General features: G+C 42.1%; 2 protein-coding genes and 1 pseudogene across 4 annotated transcripts in view; 2 read left to right on the top strand and 1 right to left on the bottom strand.

Annotated features, from left to right (window-relative positions):
• The window catches only part of MYO1E (myosin IE), a 206,799-nt gene extending 200,068 nt beyond the window's left edge, over nucleotides 1–6,731 (bottom strand). Inside the window, exon 1 of the mRNA XM_082617102.1 lies at nucleotides 6,360–6,731. Coding sequence (XP_082473228.1) covers nucleotides 6,360–6,362 — 3 coding nt within the window. The 5' untranslated portion in view covers nucleotides 6,363–6,731. The remainder of the gene's footprint in view (nucleotides 1–6,359) is intronic.
• A 147-nt stretch (nucleotides 6,732–6,878) lies between these two features.
• Nucleotides 6,879–19,640, top strand: part of LOC309801960 (vasculin-like protein 1) — a 43,047-nt pseudogene continuing 30,285 nt past the window's right edge. The window contains exon 1 of the transcript XR_014296157.1: nucleotides 6,879–6,953. The product of XR_014296157.1 is annotated as a vasculin-like protein 1 (transcript). The remainder of the gene's footprint in view (nucleotides 6,954–19,640) is intronic.
• FAM81A (family with sequence similarity 81 member A) overlaps nucleotides 6,923–19,640 on the top strand; it is a 129,162-nt gene continuing 116,444 nt past the window's right edge. The window contains exon 1 of one of the 2 annotated variants that reach the window (XM_082617105.1): nucleotides 6,923–6,983. The gene's annotated coding sequence lies outside the window, so the exon portion shown is untranslated. The remainder of the gene's footprint in view (nucleotides 6,984–19,640) is intronic. The other variant, XM_082617106.1, reaches the window with a different exon arrangement.

A 19,640-nucleotide genomic window follows, 5' to 3' on the forward strand; every position in this document is an offset into this window, starting at 1 on the left:
CACCCACTGGTGTCACACATTTGAGTTCCAGTATCATGATCCTGGGAGAACATCCACAGTACCCACCTCAGGTCAGGACCGGGGAGTGTGGAGTGTACACCAAGCCAGCCAGTCCTGCCTTCAGACTTTACACCAAAGAGAGGGCTCCATGTATCAGCAGGACAGGAGGCTGAGCAGCCCAGCACTGACCAGGGCAGTTCTAATGGGGGCAGGGAGGAATAGTCACTGGTGCATCTGGAGGGCAGGTCTCCATACAGTTAGGGCTCAAGTTGGGTAATCAGGCTACATGGGATTATCATACCACCACCAAAATACGATAAATATATTTACCAAGGAAAAGAGTTTACAAAATACATGGGGAAATACAGAACACAAATTGTATATTAGCCCCATAATTACAACTACATAAAAATGATGTGCGTTTGGATAGTTTGGAAGGAAACCCAAAGACATGAAAAAAATTAGCACTAGGGTAGTGGTATTATAGTGAATTCCTCTAAATTTATTTTTTATAATCTTTTAAAGTTGATACAGTAATGCATCAGAAATAATTAACAACCGTCCATCTCCAAGCAGGCTTTTTTGAAGGGCCCCAGAAAGAAAACTACCTGGTCATGCCTAGACTCTAATCCACCACCGTGGTTTGGTGGGAAAAGCCTTATTAAACTGGGATCAGAAAACCTGGATTCTGGCACCAGATCAGTCAAAACCTAGCTCTGAGACTTTTGAAGCCATTTAACCCCTCTAGATCTTTCTATGAAGTCAAGCCAAAGGATTTAGGATAGACTCTTAAATTCTCTTCTGGGCTTTCTACAATGTAGTGTATGTTTTACTTTCTACAATGCAGTGTATGATTTCAAAGTCCCATGAATGAATTTTTAACAAACACAACAGAACTCAAAACACCTAAGACAGTGTGGCCTCCTTCAGAGCAGTTCTTAGAGTACTGATTCCTGGAAGAACCACCTCCTTTTTGGCCCCCAGGGCCTATGCTGCACATCTTCAGGACCAATTTTTTTCCCCCTTTGAGGCAGAATGTAACTTCTGGAAACAGCTGAGAGGCATCTTATACAAAGGCTGGTAAGATGGCTGATCACGCTGGACACTAGCATTTTAGGTCATAAAGGAAGTAAAAAAATTTTCTTAAATGACCATTCCTAAGTGCCCTGAACAACATTAATGACAGTGTTCCCATGGTGGCAATTCAGAAAGAAGGGCTGACTTCACCTGCATATATGGTGTCAAAGCCATTGTCCCTATTTTTAGGGATGACTCTTATAGTTTTACTTCTCTGAAGTAAAGTTGTCATAAAGATATCTAAAAAAAAGACTTCACTAATATGCCCCCAAACCTTTCACCTCTGCCAAAATAAATTTTGAAGTTGAAATTCAAAACACAATTTGTTTACCATTGTTACAGAATGTGCTTACAAGGCCAAGCTGTTTATTTTTAATACCTTTGGCATTTAACCTTTAACCCCTTATTTGTTCTGTAAATATTAAGTCCCAGCATGGTAAAAAAAAATTAAAATATTAAAATCTCACCACGGAGAAACCCATTTTAATCACATACTGATAAAAACACAAGTTGCTGCATCTTTGTTTAAAAAAAAATAGTAGATGACTCAAACTTGGAAAATTACAAATGTACGTAATTTCTCTATGATCCATAATGATGCTTTACATTTGCATGGAGGTTTCAAAATATTTCTGCTTTTTTGAAGCTGATGAAAAGAGCTTTCACAAGTTCTTACCAAGTAATGAGACCCAGTCCTCTCCTCATCAGAGAGAGGTCTCACATGAGCTCATAACATTAACACTAAGTCAGGGGAAAAAGGTTGTATTCCAAGTCATGTTTACAAAAATGCTCATTATCTAGCCCCAAGGAGAACCCCCGAAACAGACCTCAAATTCATGAGATGCAACAGGGAAAAGAGTAATAAAAGAGGTCCACCGGGCTTCCCTGGTGGCGCAGTGGTTGAGAGTCCGCCTGCCGATGCGGGGGACGCGGGTTCGTGCCCCGGTTCCGGGAGGATCCCACATGCCGCGGAGCGGCTGGGCCCGTGAACCATGGCCTCTGAGCCTGCGCGTCCGGAGCCTGTGCTCCGCAGCGGGAGAGGCCGCAGCAGTGAGAGGCCCACATGCCAGGGGAAAGAGGTCCACCATGCAATATGGAGGTTGGGGGAGAGGGGGAGTACCTTTTCACTGGAGGGAGTTAAAGGGTTAAGAAAAAGAGAAGTTCAAGCAGAAAACTAACACACCATTGTAAAGCATTTATACTCCAATAAAGATGTTAAAAAAAAAGAAAAAGTTCAATTTACAGGCTCACCACTCAGAGCACTACCTGCACAGGTGTTTAGCTTGCTCCAAACGGTAGCAGCTGGATGCATACTGCCCCTGTTTAATAGCTTAGAGAGTCCACGGGCTGGAAACAGCAGGCAACTCCCTTCCTTAAGGGAAACACAGTGGGAAGGTGTGCACGTGTCAGTGAAAATCGAATGTCCTTACTGGGTATGTGGCTAAAGTTTAGACTTGCTGCCGGCGAGTGAATGGAAGGAAGCACAGTGGTTCCCAGGACACCACTTTGAGATTTACAGCAGGGTGGCTGCAAACAGCTGACCTGTTTGGCCTCTCAGCGATGATCAGCACGCTTATAAAAATTGGCAGCTCTGGCATAAAAAAAATCTAGATTTTCAGCTTCTCCTGAAAAAGCAGACAATTTGGTAATATGGTCAATGTAATTACAGCCTAAGGTCAAGTAATGATGGCTCTTTTGACGGGCACATGTTCTATATTTACTCTCCAGAGGCCAGTCTCACCCCATCAAAAATTGTATCCTGGCCTCTGTAGACATTTGAGTTTGCAACCACTAACAAAGCTGAAATCCCCAGCAAAACTGAGGAGGAAGTGGCTTTCAGCTTCTGCAACTCTCTGCTTCCTCTACTTCTCCATCCCCTCCATCCATGGCCCCACTGGGCTTCCCTCTTTGCCCTGGGCTGCCAAACATTTCCTATTAGGCAGGCCCACCCACAGTGGTCCCAAGACAATGCCCTGGATTCCACTCTTGCCCTAACCCTCTACCTCTATCAAAACTTTTCTGGACTTCATCCCATTCCTTTCTGTTTTGGTTCTGTGTTGTGTTGTTTTGGCCAGGAGACTACTACTAGAAATCTGATAAACTAATCAGTGGGAATGGACTAGGTTACCTTCGCAGAAAACATGTTTGAAATGGATTCCAGACTTTCTAAATACATGCCATGCCTTCACCCAAAGGAACTTACCTACCTTGTAGTCAGCTGCATCAGATTTCTAAGTTCGTAAGCCTATTCCTGTGTATTTTTATGTGTACTATCTGCAATTTACTCACAAGTAATATGCAAGTAAGAAGACGGGGACACATCTTGAACATATTCTGAGGTGATGGTCAATTCAGATGTAATCAAATACGTCAGTATATCTCAGTCACAAAAGCCTTATGAATCATAGTTTCTAGCTCCAAAGTATACAGCAGAGCTATACACATGGGTTCCAGTCCATTAGACAGTCCAAACTGGTCATGGCCACAAAAGTAGAACTTCCTTTGTGGCTGATGATAAAGCCAGATTCTACAAAGGAAACCTTAGATGGGTATTATTATTGATTAAAGTCAAAGGAGATTGTTGTACCCTCCTAACCAATGTATACTAAATTATAGAGACATGCAGAGATTTTTTTTGGTGTTTTTCTTTTTTTTTTTTTTTTTTGGTCCTTCAAGTCTAAGAAAAAAAAGAAACAAATTGCTATTGCCTGGTAGTATTCTTGGTTCTCCAAAGATGGAGAAAAATGTCCCAAAGTGAGTTTTCAGGAGGAAATATAAGGTAAACTGTAAGCTATACACTTTGTTCATGAGTCAGAAAATAGCAATCTTCCTTATGAATCACAAATGAGTGAGCCTTGGTAGGGCCTTTGGTACAGGTGGAGAGCCTTCCTAATCTACTACCAGATTTCCTAAGATATCTCACAGAGAGCAAGAGACAGAGAAATCCACAGTACAGGTGCCAAGGGCCTGATGAGTTATATTCTCCATGCTAACACTAAGCCACACCAACTGGAGGCATTGCCCCTTCTCTTCCTGTTCTAAGCAGCTGAGGGATGCAGCTGGGCAGACTCAGACAGATGTGAAACACAAAATGAAGCCTCATTTGGCTGGAAGGGGATCTTACATAAATAGTAAATACTATAATAACTGAGATTTCTGACTATTTAAGCTGCTGATGCTCTGTTCTAAGGCAACTTCACACATCCAATGCACAGACTTAATTTTTCAAGCCAGCGAAGAAATGATTCATTTAATTTTTGCCAAATTACTCTAGATCCAGTAGATGGAGTGATGGCGCAGCTCCTATTTCAGGACAGCCAGCTGTTTCAACTTTTCTGTCAGGGAATCGGGGCCTCAGCAACTGTATCTGATGCACTGATAGTCTCCTGGAGGCCCACAATACGGCCATCTGTGCTGTTGGCAGGGAACATCAATAGGTAAGTCATACCCCTGTCCTTCAATAGACACCCTACACACTCTGGAAACAGCTCTTCCTTAGAACATGCCTCTTCTGCACCCACTTCACAAACCATCTACTTCAACAGCAATGGACCGAATTGAGCATCCAGTTTCTGAGGTCCCCGGAAAAGTCATCTTACACTACTTTTTAGTCTCTCCAGCATGAAAAATGAGTGAACTAAGGGAAAGTTAACTTTCTCAAGGTACCACTCAACTACTTAAATTCAGCAAGATTTTTTAAGCTCTTGACATACAACACATTTTTTTCTTTTAGAATTATTGAACCATGGAAAATAATTATAGCAATTATAAAGTATTAAGACTCACACTGCTTAAGTTCAGGTAGCCAGTTAGGCAGTGGCCCCATTTACGTAGCTCCACCCAAACACACAGTGTAAGTAAATGGTTCTCTTTAGGGGTTCCAAAAATATGGGGTGGACTGACTTCTTAAACCCTAAAACTGAAAGGGAAATTTTATTTACAGATAAAGAGTCCTCTTCGGTAGACACAAGGGTGACATAACGTTGGACTAGGTGAAAAGAAAAAGCTTTGGTCAAGGATGCCCTTTTAAAAAAGATTTTGGTTTGTTTGTTTTTAATCATTCTTTTGAATAAACACAGCACTGGATCAAGGGCTGCTTTTGAGTTTTGTGTGTAGGTTCCTAAGGGCCTTTCCTAATTTCCCTCAGGCTCCTGCAGGATAGAGATTTTTAAATTAGTGCTGTACCGGTTATCACTATGACTTAGCACCCTTTTCACAGTCACTAAAAAACAACAAAAACCAATCAGAAGAGGACCAGTTCATCCACCTAAGCCGGATTATTTGAAAAGAACCAAGTGTGGAAACTATGAAGCCTTGTAGTAGAATTTTTCCCCCCTCTGATAGACTGCCAATCTCTTCAAAATAGAGCCCTTGCTTTTGTGCTTAGGAAAGAAAAGTACACCTCCCCAAAGCCCAAGGGATGCGGCTAAGGTTATTGGGGGCGGGGTAGCCGAGGCCGGGAGGTCGGGGTGGAGGAAAAGTCAGAAACGAGTCAGAGAGAGAGCCAGACACTTCCATCAATACCCAAAGTGCCAAAGGAAAAAGAACAAAACACTCGACTTCCTCCCATGCGTACCGTTCGCTGTACACCCGAAAAGTGCCAGCCACCTCGCACTTGGGGGAAGTGGAGGAGGGTGGTGTTTACTCGGCCTTTTTGGTGCAAAGACCCTCCGGGCCGGCGCCCAGCGGAGCCCAGGCCGGCCTGGCTCCCGGCAGCCCCGCGACACCCTCGGCCGCAGCCTCCAGTCCACCGCCAGGTGCTCGCCCTACCTGGCGCCCCGCTGCCTTTGTGCGGCCGCGCCACCCCCGCCGGCGCGCGGATGCCAGCGGGACAGCTGCGGCGCTGCCGGGCGGCCGGAGGAGGAGCAGCGGTCCGCGGCGCCGGTGCAGCGGGCGGGGAGCGCGCGCACTGAGGGGCGCAGGCGGCCGCTCCCACCTTCCCAGCGGGAGGGAATTGATACCCCCCCGGTGGGCCGTGCCCCTGAACGCGGATCTCCCCGCGCTCCGGCTTCCGACAGCTGGCAGCCATAGCCACCCCGGCCACGAAAAGTTTGGCGACGCCGAAGTGACTTGAAAGAAAGTTTTCCTTGGCCCCTCACTCCGTCTCCCCCAGCCCCGGTTGAGCGAAAGCTGCAGGAAATAAGGGCTCGCGACGTGCCGACTCCCGCGTCCAGCTTCTCCACCCCTGGCCTCGGCAGCGCGCCCAAGGTGGGTGCCCCGCGCCCGGGCTTCCCGCCCCATCCCTGGGTCAGGCGTCCCAGGACGCCGCGCGGCCAACTCACCATGGTGACTCGCGCCGCGGACGCGCCTCTGCCGGGTCCGGCTGCCGGGGAGCTGGGGCTGGAACGCAGTCTCCTGGGCGAACTTCAAAAGTTGGTTCCCTTCGCCAAAAACAGGCTCTCGACACCCAAGCACTCACAGGAACCAATGGGAACCCTGGGGGGACTCCATCCAGGCGGGATCGGCGGCGGTAGGTGAGGGCGAGCAGGAGGCGGCTTAGCAGGCGGGGCGCATATTGCGGAGGGCAGGGGTCCACCCGGACCGGGCGCTCGCCGCCTGCCTAGGTGAGTGCAGTGCTCTCCGCGCGTCTGACTAGCTGCCCTGCCTCGCTCCTCTTCCTTCGGCCACCTTCTCCGTACTCCTCTGGCTGAGCCTCAGCTCGGGCAGGGCAATCTGTCCATAAATGGAGAATTCAGCTCAGGCCTGACCAATCAGGGTTTGTTTTCATAGCGTCACTCCTCAGGGAAACCGTAGTAGCCAACAAGCTTGGAGCTGCTGGAGTTTCCAAAGCCCTCTGGATCCTGTAGTCCTCCGCCACGCCAGCCTCCGAAGAGGGCTGCTGACCCAGCTAGCTCCCGGTGGCATGACTTGAACTGGTAAGAAGAAAACCACTCTGTGAAAGAGAGGTAAACTTCCAATTTTTTTTTTCTTTTAAACGCGAAAGTTAGAGTAAGTGTAGCTGAAGTGGTATGATTTTTCCCATAACTTTTTTTTTAAGAAGGAAATATTTTATCAGCAGAAAAGATCAGAGTCGTGGCAGCAGCCCAAAGGAAATCCTTTTTCTTTCCAACGTCTGGATTGTGAGGAAAGTCAAAAATATCGTTTCCCCCACCCTTTCTTTTACCTGAATTTCCTGGAAAACAAAGGAAGGCTTTTTGAGGGGGAGGCGGGAAAGGGGAATTTTGATGGTGAAGAAGTTGCACGTGCAGGGAGGCCAAGGACAGGGGAGAGAGGCGTGGGAAGAATGCGCCATCCAATCTCAGTCAACACAAATCTGTTGAGAGCAATTAGCATTACAATCAAGAAATCAGGTGGGCAGTGAGGAGAAGATTGCGGGGGGGGCGGCGGGGGGAGCAGAATTCTGAAATAAAGGTAGAGGGTCTGATATTATTGTTTTCAGGGTTCAGGAAGTAAACTTGGTTATAACAGGATGGTCCTCTCTGGATCTGTGGTAGGTAAGACTTGAAAGCTTCAGGGCACAGAAAAACTATGAAGCATAATGATTTATTGTGATTTACTTTATGAACTTTGGTGGTAGCCCTTCACGTGAATAAAGGATCCTGGAGTTGGAATGGATGTTAAAAATCCTCTTGTCTAGAGTGGGTAAACAAAATGTAGTGTATCCATAGAATGGAATATTATTCAGCCTTTAAAAAGGAAGGAAGTACTAACACATGCTACAACATGAACCTTGAAAATATTAAGTGAAAGAATCCAGAAAAAAAGATCCCATATTATATGATTCCATTTATATGAAAATAGAGAATGGGGACATCCATAGAGACAGAAATTGGTAACTTATTGATTGCCAAGGGCTGGGGGAGGGGAGGATGGGAGTAGTTGCTAATAGGTGTGTTTTCTTATTGGTGAAAATATTCTGGAATTAGATGGTGGTGATGGTTGCACAACTTTGTGAATATACTAAAACCATTGAACTGTACATTTTAAAAGGGTGTATCTTATAGTATGTGAATTATATCTCCATCTTAAAAACTGAAAGAAAATCATGTTGACCAAATTTTTTTTTTTAAAAACATGCTGACCAAATTCTCGTAGTAATCATCCACACAGTTAGGCAAATAAATGTAATTGAATGCCTACCATAGGTCATCATGGCCACTGTGAATACAGTGGTCTCTGCCTTCACCAAGCTTACAATTTTAGAAGGAGGGAAACAAAAGATAGATTTTAAAATAATAAATAATTACAGGAAAGATACAAATACAATAAGAAGTAACAGTAATTTTGTGCAAGGAACTGCCATATTTGGAGCTATAGGTTAGGTAATTCATCTGGTAGCATTCTGTAGCACAGACTGGACAGGAAACCATGAGACATCTGTTGAACACTCATTATGAACTAGGTCCACACAGGCGTGATCATTGGCTAAATACATTCAGATGTGATACATTATTCTCAGGTAAATCTGGTTCCATGTCTCAGAGGTGTGTCAGCTTCAAACTGCAATCAGGCATTTTAAGAACTAGTGGAACAGGGAATTCCCTGACGGTCCAATGGTTAGGACTTAGCACTTTCACTGCAGGCGCCAGGTTCAATCCCTGGTGGAGGAACTAGGATCACCGGGAAAGAAAAACAACTAATGAACAAAAGGGAAATCTGAGCTTACCAGTTACACAAAAAAACACTACTTAGGTTGGAATTGACACATTGCTTCAACCACCATCCTGTCCGTGCAACCTTGATTAGTAATCAGACTGAGATGGGCTTTGAGGGATACAAGCAAAGATGTAGCTGTTTTCCCCAAGGTTAACCTAAGGATATGCAACACTGAAAATCTCTTAACAATCCATCACCAACCTATCAGTCTTGGATTTATCTAAAACTACCTTGACACTATCTGTCAGTTGTATTAGCATTTGAGATTTTTTTTTAAGTGCTTACTTTTATTTGCCCTAATAATGTCTTTCCAGTTTCCAGAAGTGTTCCCAGCTCTAGTAGGTGGGACTTTGATGAAGATGTCTGCTTGTGTTCATTTTTCATGATTTTGTAATATAATTCCTTTCCAGATTAAATATAAATATAAATTAATGCCTACGCCTAAGCAGTACTTAGAATATGAGATTTCATGCACATAAACCTGAATTTGTAGTCTGGATTTTCCACTTAACTGGCTGTAATGTCTTAATTTCTCTGAGTTTCAGTGCCCTTATCTATAAAATAGATTGATATTTCTCTGAGTTTCAGCGCCCTTATCTATAAAATAGATTGATGTAAGTCTGAAACGAAATGTGTGCAAAGATGGTCAACAAATTTTGGTTCCTTTTTCCTTTCCCTTCTGATTAGGGATTCAGACCTAGATCCCTGGGTGAGATCAGATGGTCCTTGGCCCTCTGAATTGCATGCCAACTCCTGGAGGCTGTTTGTGTGTGCCCTTTTCTTCAGGGAGAGTTAATAGCTTTCATCAAATCCTCAAAGATTCGGTAACTGCCAGAACATTAGGATCCACAGCTCTTGATCATATTAGTTATGCCTCTCTGGATCTTTGTCTCTATTATTGTGTTTTTCTTGAGTCATAGGGATTAGAACTGAGTCTGATACTAAAAGCACAGAAGTTCTTGGATTCTCAAAGCAAAACCCACTAATTCACAGTTTGAGCATAGAATACAGTGTGTGATGACGTGGAAGAGCCTATAATTTCATGAAGAATCCCTTCAAACCCTCCCCTGCTCCATCCCCATCTTCGGAAGGTACCTTGTCAGTTTTGGCTGGGGTGACCATACACCCTGGTTTACTTGGGGGAGCCCGGTTTATGCCTTTATCTCAATGAAATCATAAAGTGCACCCCTCTTGCATTCCCAACAGGCCTAGTTTGAATGATAAACCATGGTCACCATAGATTTTTTGCCAAGTTGCACCCCCTAAAAAATTCCTCACTTTTTAAAATGAAAGTTTTTCCAATTTTCTTGACTTCACCTATTTTTCAGAGGACTCAATATCTTACCAGATATTTATTCTTATGATCTCAAGATCAGAGTAGCAATGAAGGGAAAGCAACTTTCAAAATTGTAAAACTCATTCTAGACACATGATGGAGCTAGTCAGATGAGACTTTATACAGAAGTTGGCATGATTAACTGCGTTTTATCTGGGGCGGAATGAAAAGGAATGAAAGAAAAAATCAAGATGAATACAAAGCTCAAATCCCCATATGAATCCATCAGTGAAAAAAAAAATCACTGCTCATGTATTTTGGAAAATAATTAGTAAGAAGATAATATAGGGCAATGAAACGAGTTTCCACGTCAGTACCATGAAAGAACATCAGAATGCGTTCACCACAGTACAATTAAAGAAAAATTTGTTAATGGAAAAATGAGGGCAGAAATCTTTAACAAGACACTAATGAAAGAGAGGCTTGCATCACATCAATGTGAGATGTCCTGGGTAATCACTGTTTCTACCATAACAGGCATCATTTATTAGGTTCAGTAGGTATCAGATACTGAGCTAAGTTCTAACTGTGTAATATCTTATTCCATCTTCCATACAACCCTATTAACTTTGTTTGCAGTTAAGAAACTAAGTTGAGAGAGTTTGAAGTAACTTGCCCAAGATATCACTCAGCTACCATGCATCAAATCTATATATTTGTCTGACTCTGAAGCCCAAATTTTTACCCTCTAAGCAGTGACTCTGTAGTAGGAATGCCCATTAGAAAAAATTTCCCCTTATGCAGGCCCAGTATGAATGGGAGCACACCTTAGAAGCCTGTCCAAACCAGGATCCTGGAAAAATTCTTGCTATTTATTTAATTTTTTTAAAAATTGGTGTATAGTTGATTTACAATGTTGTGTTAGTTTCTGGTGTACGGCAAAGTGATTCAGTTATATAGATAGATAGATAGATAGATAGATAGATAGATAGATATTTATTTATTTATTTATATTCTTTTTCAGATCCTTTTCCATTATAGGTATGATAAGATCCTGAATATAATTCCCTGTGCTATACAGTATGTCCTTGTTCTTTATCTATTTTATGTATAGTAGTGTGTATCTGTTCATCCCAAACTCCTAATTCATCCCTCCTTTCCTTTCCCCTCTGGTAACCATGAGTTTGTTTTCTAAAAAAATTCTTGCCTTTTTATGAATTACATTTGTATAGAGAGTTTAAGTCAACTTCAAACATTCTTTGTTCTTCTAATATGTTAATATTGATTTGTGAAAAGGATATTGCAGAGAATTTCAACAGTGGGATAATGTGATATGATGTTACTTTTTTATATAAATTTATTTATTTATTTATATTTTTTTGCGGTACATGGGCCTCTCACTGTTGTGGCCTCTCCCGTTGCGGAGCACAGGCTCCAGACGCGCAGGCTCGGCGGCCATGGCTCACGGGCCCAGCCGCTCCGCGGTATGTGGGATCTTCCCGGCCCGGGGCACGAACCCGCATGGCCTGCATTGGCAGGCGGACTCTCAACCATTGCGCCACCAGGGAAGCCCTGTCTTTTTCTTTTTGGCTGCGTTGGGTCTTTGTTGCTGTGCACAGGCTTTCTCTAGTTGCGGCAGCTTCTCTTGTTGCGGAGCGTGGGCTTTAGGCGCGCGGGCTCCCTTAGCTGTGGCATGTGGACTCAGTAGTTGTAGCTCGCAGGGTCTAGAGCACAGGCTCAGTAGCTGTGGCGCACGGGCCCAGTTGCTCCACGGCATGGGGGATCTTCCCGGACCAGGGCTCGAACCCGTGTCCCCTGCGTTGGCAGGCGGATTCTTAACCACTGCACCACCAGGGAAGTCCCTGATGCTACTTCTGATTAATATAACTTTTTTGCTATCACAATTATTTTACCAAAATAAAAGAACAGGAATTACTTAAACATATGTTTAGATTGACAGCTTACTAAGTGCACGTTTATATAAATTTATGATTATATTTTCTCTGATACAAGCCAATCTTTTCTTTTCTTTCTTTCTTCCAGTGTCAATTTGATTTTTACATTCAGAAGATAAGCCCTGACCTTTCTCCAGATCTAAAAATGATTAAATAGGGCTTCCCTGGTGGCGCAGTGGTTGAGAGTCCGCCTGCCGATGCAGGTGACACAGCTTCGTGCCCCGGTCTGGGAAGATCCCACATGCCGCGGAGCGGCTAGTGCCGTGAGCCATGGCTGCTGAGCCTGCGCGTCCGGAGCCTGTGCTCCGCAACGGGAGAGGCCACAACAGTGAGAGGCCCGCGTGCCGCAAAAAAAAAAAAAAGAGATTAAATAATGAGTAATACTAGTTATGGTGTCCCATGATCTATCAAGGAGTGAGGTGATCTACAGAAGGGAGCTTTGCTGATAACTGAATCTCCTGAATCAATAATGTGACCACAGCCTGGTTTTCTTTCTTCTTCCCCCTACTGTCAACTTATGCTGTCTTATTGGATTTTGTGTATTCTTTTAAGTCATCTTTAATTTTTGCTGGAACAAGGCAAGGCATGTATGAATAAATATAAACATTTAACAAACTAAAAAAATAACACATAACTGTGTGAGCCTTCCCTTGTTTAAGCACTGAAACTTTTTTTTTAACTTGGAGGAAAATTTTTCTACATGCTTCATTGCCTTTTGAAAATATGCTGAACATCAAGCAGCCTGTGCTTGAAGACTCAAGGTCATCACTATAAATATCAATTATCGCACAGGGTTATACTGAACTGAGGTCCTTGGGGACTATTGAATGGAACCACCGTTTGCCACTATACTTTATGGCCCTGGACTGCTGTACTTGTACAGTTATACTATTTTTTCTTTAAATTTTATATCCTCCATTGTTAGAGACTTTTTTTCTCCTGCTATTCCAGTCTAGTCTTCTTTAGTAACAAGGAGAAAAAAAAAGAAAGAAAAAAAACGCACATGGGTTGTTTTGTGAGAAAAATATTTTAAAGGAATGTATGCCCCAGAGCCCAGCAAAAAAAAACAACACAGGGCTTCCCTGGTGGCGCAGTGGTTGAGAGTCTGCCTGCCGATGCAGGGAACACGAGTTCGTGCCCCGGTCCAGGAGGATCCCACATGCCGCGGAGTGGCTGGGCCCATGAGCCATGGCTGGTGGGCCTGCGCGTCCAGAGCCTGTGCTCTGCAACGCGAGAGGCCACAACAGTGAGAGGCCCGCGTACCGCAGGAAAAAAAAAAAAAAAACACAAAGGAAGATAGGGCTATATATGCTCTCTGTCCTTTTCTGGCTTCTCTGCAAGGATGGATGTTCTTCTCTGTCTCTTCAAGCTTCTCTCACTTACTCATAGTTGCTCCTCCTTCCATAATTTCAGCTTGCAAAGTGTCTTTAGTTCGTCGTGATCCTGACTCAGGCCCCCAAACCACCTTTTAGCTGTGCTGCCCACAACTTACTGGAAACTTCCCCCTTAGTCTCTGGATTCAAGTCCCAGAGAAAGAAAGGGAGGGAAACAAAGAGAGAGAGAGTCTGACTCAACCAGCTCAACCTTTCAAACCATGCCACCAGGTCATAGGTCACTGGAAAGCCTATGTAAGGCTCTGCTTGAACAAGGTATCTGTATAGTCACATTGCAAGCAAATGTTGTCACAAGGGTAGTGTTCTAGAGCTACTGCACTATTAACAAAAGATGGTAAATGGGGACAGTCTCTGAGGAGGGGATACTCCAACTTAGGGGTACGCAGCCATTTGCCAACGGCGACTGTCTGCTACTTTAATTTATACACAGTTTTCTTGGTGAGGCCAGGAGGGAAGTTTCATTCACCTCTTCAACAGAAAAAATTGCATAGGTTTTGCAACAATCATCATCATTTCAACTTTATTGTCATACACCTATAAATGTATTTATATACTTAAGATGTGACATATGTTTTGCATTTATTATCATGCACTTAGAAATGTGTGTTTATGCATGCTTATAACTATTTGTATATACACATAGATGTGTGTGTGTTTAAGATGACATTTTTCAAGATATTGTTACAACTTGGGGGGATTTGTTTTTCTTAATAGACTTTATCTTTTAGAGTGGTTTTAGGGTCACAGCAAAATTGAGGGGAAAGTACAGACTTCCCATACACCTGCCCCCACCATGCATAGCCTCCCCCATTATCAACAGGGGGATTTACTTTGAATAGAGTGCTTCTTGGCGTGGATGTCTGCATGTTGCAGCATGGTTTCCAAACCACTACTCTTTTCACTCACCACCATAGCAAACATTTGCTGAGCATTGTTGTAGGTGCTGGAGAACTGTAAGACAAGTGCCCTGTCCCCCTGGGATTCACATCTTTCCATGTACATCAAAAACATACACAACAATGGGAATTCCCTCCTGGTCCAGTGGTTAGGACTCTGTGCTTCCACCTCAGGGGGCACAAGTTCGATCCCTGGGCGGAGAACTAAGATACTGCAAGTCGCATGGCACGGCCAAAAAAAAAAAAAAAAAAACCATACACAACAACACAAGGGCTTCCTACTTCAATACACAACATACTCCCCAAAATACACACCACGTTAGATACATCAAATTCAAAAACAGATTTGTGTTTTTTAAGGAGAGAGTTCTATTTCCAGAGAGCTAAAACACAGTCTAAAATTCCTAGTTGTGCCTTGTCTCTTAGATATAGTCTTAAGCTGTAATTCCAAAATTTGGTAGATGTTCTTTAAATTTGAGCTCTCCACCCCAGCTGAGCAGAGTTGACCAGTTAAAGCCCAAAGGCAGCTTTCCAATTTGGGTCAGGCTGTTTACCTCCCTATGGATCAGGAATAGTTTTCTTTACCTGTAAAAACAGAAGTAATGACACCTCCACCATTTATTTCAATTAAGTCATGTGAAGTGATTAGAATAGTGACTAAGGCATAGAGAGTTCTCAGTATGAGTCGTCATTATTGAGGATAAAGATTCACCAGCTAATGATTTCCTTCTGTGTCTCAATTGTTCTAAGTTTATGAGAACTATACTTCTGTTGACTGGTGCTTGCATTGATATTTTCCCCATATTTCACTAATTTTGATAAAGCAACAAGGCTAAATGCAACTTAGTACGAACATAATTGAATAAATGCTGTGAGACTGAGAAAGATGTTGGCACAGAAGGAACTGATCTGTGAGCTGAGCCTGAAGGAAGCAACCACGTGAGATCCATCAAAATATTCCTTTGTTACCTGGCTTATTGCCTGGTGCCATATAGGAAAGATGGGTCAGGTACATTAATGTACAGTGTCCTTATTTGTGCAAAAGTGAATAGACAAAGGTCAAGGGCACCAGGAGATGGCCTTTCCCTTTTACTCTATTAAATTCCTGGAAATCCCAAAATAAAGCCAAATGTGATAAAGTTGATGATAGTTTCCCATAAAAGGACGCTTCAGTAAGATATTGGTAACAAATGAATTATATATTTGACCGAGAATGTGATTCTAAAAGCAGCTATGACCATTATAAAGCTTCTGTAATTTTAGTACAGTTTTGCTCCAAATGGTATAAAATGGATATAAATGTGCACTTTTGTTATAGAAAGGACCTCAGTGGATTGAAAAGCATATTATAGCACATAAAAATACCATGCAGCTATCATAAATTCTAACTATACAAATTTGCCCTAAAATAGTATCCCAGCTCTAATAACTATTACTTAAACATTTCATTAGGAGTTCTTTCTTAATTTCTTTTCAGTTTAAAAACTGGGAGTGTGTATGAGAGTGGTGCCAGGGAAGGGGATGCTTAGGAATAATTTATAAAGTAGAAGTAATGGTTTTTTCTTGATTAATTTCCTTATAAGGCTAAGTTATTTAAACTAAAAGCACCTGGCAGAAAAAAAGGGGGAAAAAAAAGCAGCTAACAGAATAAAACGTGGTTGAATAGATAAATAAAAACCAAAAGAAAAATAACCAGGCTCCCAATTTTTTTGCAGTACATGATCATTGGTTTTAAATTACAAAAGAAATATATACTTCATATTATAAAATAAAGCATATGAATTCAGAGTTTGTAAAATAAAAAGTGAAAGTCTACTCACCCACACTCTCTCCTACAAGATTTTAAATGTGAGAAAATAGTGATTCCATTGGTAGAAACTGAGGCTCCAGAAAATGGTGATTCCATTGGTAGTAGAGAGGAGGCTCCAGTGTCAGTGAATTCCAAGTTAGACGTGTTCAGTTGGAGCTAACAGAGATCTCTGGGAGAGATCTCTGGGGGAGATCTCTAGGTATCTCTGAGAGAGACTGGTTGAACCTCAGGGGAGATGTCGGGTCTGACATTATCTGTGCCTTTGCGGTCTTCATCTAATTGTCCTCTTGTTGCTTTTGATACCAAACCATTCTTTCCTAAACCTTCCCTCTCTGTTGGCACGGCTGTGGGGAGACAGGTTTCATATATATATATATATATATATATATATATATATATATATATATTTTTTTTTTTTTTTTTTTTTTTTTTTTTTTTTTTGCGGTTCTCGGGCCTCTCACTGTTGTGGCCTCTCCCGTTGCGGAGCACAGGCTCCGGACGTGCAGGGTCAGCAGCCATGGCTCACGGGCCCAGCCGCTCCACGGCATGTGGGATCTTCCCGGACCGGGGCACGAACCCATGTCCCCTGCATCGGCAGGCGGACTCTCAACCACTGCGCCACCAAGGAAGCCCTCTTCTATGTTTCTGATGAGAGTATAAACAGTTAGAAACCCTATGGAGAGCAACTTGGCACTATCTAGCAACATTACAAAATTGTCCAGTCTCTGACCCAGCCATTCTGCTTTTGGGAATTTATACAAAGATGTACATACCCAATGCAAATTAACATATGTCTACAAAGCATCATTGGTGTAGCAAAAGATTGGAAACAACCCAAATGACCATCATTTGTGGAACTGGTGAAATATATTAGGAGACAACATATAATAGGTTTTTTAAATTTTTAAAAGACTTTTAAAACGGGATGAGGAATTTCTCCCTGAACTGATATGGAATGATTTCCAAGATGCACTGATAAGTTACAATGAAAAGAGCAAAGTACAGAATAGTATGTATATCAAGAATCATATGTATATCAAGCTACCTTTTGTGTAAGAAAACAGGGATGGGGAAATAATAGGTTTGTGTTTATGTTTGCATGAAGAAACTGTGGAAAAGGCATGAGAAACTTACAGAAGTGTTTGTAATATGTGGGAGCAGGGGCAGGGAAAAGACTATGCTGGATACGATTTATATTGCTTGATTTGTTTGTTTCTTTTGGGGAGGGGTACATTTTGTTTTTTATTTTATTTTTATTTTTAAAACATTTTATTGAAGTATAGTTGATTTACAATGTTGTGTTAATTTCTGCTGTACAGCAAAATGACTCAGTTATACATATATACAATCTTTTTCATCTTCTTTTTCATTATGGTTTATCACAGGATATTGAATATAGTTCCCTGTGCTATACAGTAGGAACTTGCCGTTTATCCATCCTATATATACTAGTTTGCATCTGCTAATCGCAAACTCCCAATGCTTCCCTCCTCCACCCCTGCCCTTGGCAACCACAAGTTTGTTCTCTATGTCTGTGAGTCTCTTTCTTTTTCATAGATATGTTCATTTGTGTCCTATTTTAGATTCCACACATATGTGATATCATATGGTATTTGTGTTTCTCATTCTGACTTACTTCGCTTAGCATGATAATCTCTAGGTCCATCCATGTTGCTGCAAATGGCATTATTTCATTCATTTTTATGGCTGAGTAATATTCCATTGTGTGTACGCATGGGTGTGGAGATACATACATATATATATATATATATATATATCATATCTTCTTTATTCATTCATCTGTCAATGGACATTTAGGTTGTTTCCATATCTTGGCTGTTGTAAATAGTGCTGCTATGAACATAGGGGTGCATGTGTCTTTTTGAATTATAGTTTTGCCTGGATATATGCCCAGGAGTGGGATTGCTGGATCATATGGCAACTCTATCTTTAGTTTTTTGAGGAATCTCCATACTGTTTTCCATAATGGCTGCACCAATTTACATTCCCACTGACAGTGTAAGAGGGTTCCCTTTCCTTCACACCCTTGCTAACATTTATTATTTCTGGACCTTTTAATGCTGGCTTATATTGCTTGATTTTTGAACCGCTGTAAACATGTTACTCGGGAACGTTTTAAAATATTATCAAGCAAAATACATTGTTCCATATGGCAGAATAATACAAAGGCTAAATAGGGATCGTGCAAACAAATACTTTGAAAATATAGAAGGGCTTCCTCTATATTTGGTGACATTTGGGCTGGCTGCCCTTAAATATTGATTTAGAAAGATGGTGAATTAGCATAGGATCTTCTTGGTTTTAGGATCTGCATAAGCAAAAGCCTAGGGGTATGAAAGCTTATAGAGTTGACTGGAAGTGTTTCTCCCCAGGACATTTTCTCAAACTCATTGAGAAAATAATGAGCTGAGAGTCCATTTTTGTCTCTTTGGAACTGTGGCAAAATGAATTTGGATTCCCAGTCTTTGCTCAATGGAAAATGCAACTTACAATGCTTCTTATATACTGTTGATATTCCATCCTCAGATCTGTCAGATCTCATCCACTGCTCATCTTTGAGAAAAGTCACCAAGTAAATATGAAGTTACTTGTGCCACAAAAATTGAATCCCAATCCATTTTATGGCAAGACTTAGCAGAAAATTCAAATGATTAAACATGATTCTTAACCTCTTTATCCTTAATCATAAATAGGTCTCTTGTGATTAAGGGACTCAGGTTTGTATAATAATTTAAGTGTCGAAGTCATAATAACATGTGCCTTAGTTGTATTTCTTACCTTTACATCTCTTTGTTTGTATCTTGCTATCCTTTCCACTGAACATGGACCATGGAAGAGCAGCTGAAGATTAGAGTAGATAATTCCTGATGACGGGATAAAGGAAAATCAACTTTGTTTACACCAAACCTCATGAAGTTGCTCAGTAATCCTAAAATGACTCATTTTAGTACTTTAAAATCACATTAATCCAGTTGCCTTGAAAACAGTGCTTTAGGGAACTGGATCCAATTATGTTAAAATCAATCTCTCTCGATCTCTCTCTTTCTCTCTCCCTCTCTCTCTCTCTCTCTCCCTCCCCCTCTCCCCCTTCCTCCCTCTCTCTCTCTGTCACACACACACACACACCACCTATACAAGGAACAAAAAATAAAGCCTTGAAGGAAATATAACAAATGTTTACATTGATGGGATTCAGATGGCAGGACCATGGATGATTTTCTTTTCCTTTAACTTTTTATATATTTCCCACATTTTATTTCAGGAGCATTTTCATTTTCACTTTTATAGTGAAAACAGAAAAGAAAACAACCAAAGCATATACTTAAAAGCAGAGAGTGTGGTGGACCAGGGCCAAACACACACACTGCTTATCCCTCTCTTAGTTCGTCTTCCAGGAAGCCCCGAATGAGCCTGTGGCCACCGCCCCGGGTCCAGTCTCAGCTATATCGTCGTCACATAGGTCCTTTAAAGCCTTCACACAGTCAGCTCTGGGGAAAGAGAAACTTTTACTTAGTTAACCCGAATGGGCCCTTTGTAGCTCCTGTTGTCACTCCAAGATCATCTTCAGGCCAGACTCGGCACTGGGTCCCCTCC

Source organism: Mesoplodon mirus, assembly GCF_964341445.2.
Source record: "Mesoplodon mirus genome assembly, chromosome: 4".
Taxonomy (NCBI): Eukaryota; Metazoa; Chordata; class Mammalia; order Artiodactyla; family Ziphiidae; genus Mesoplodon; species Mesoplodon mirus.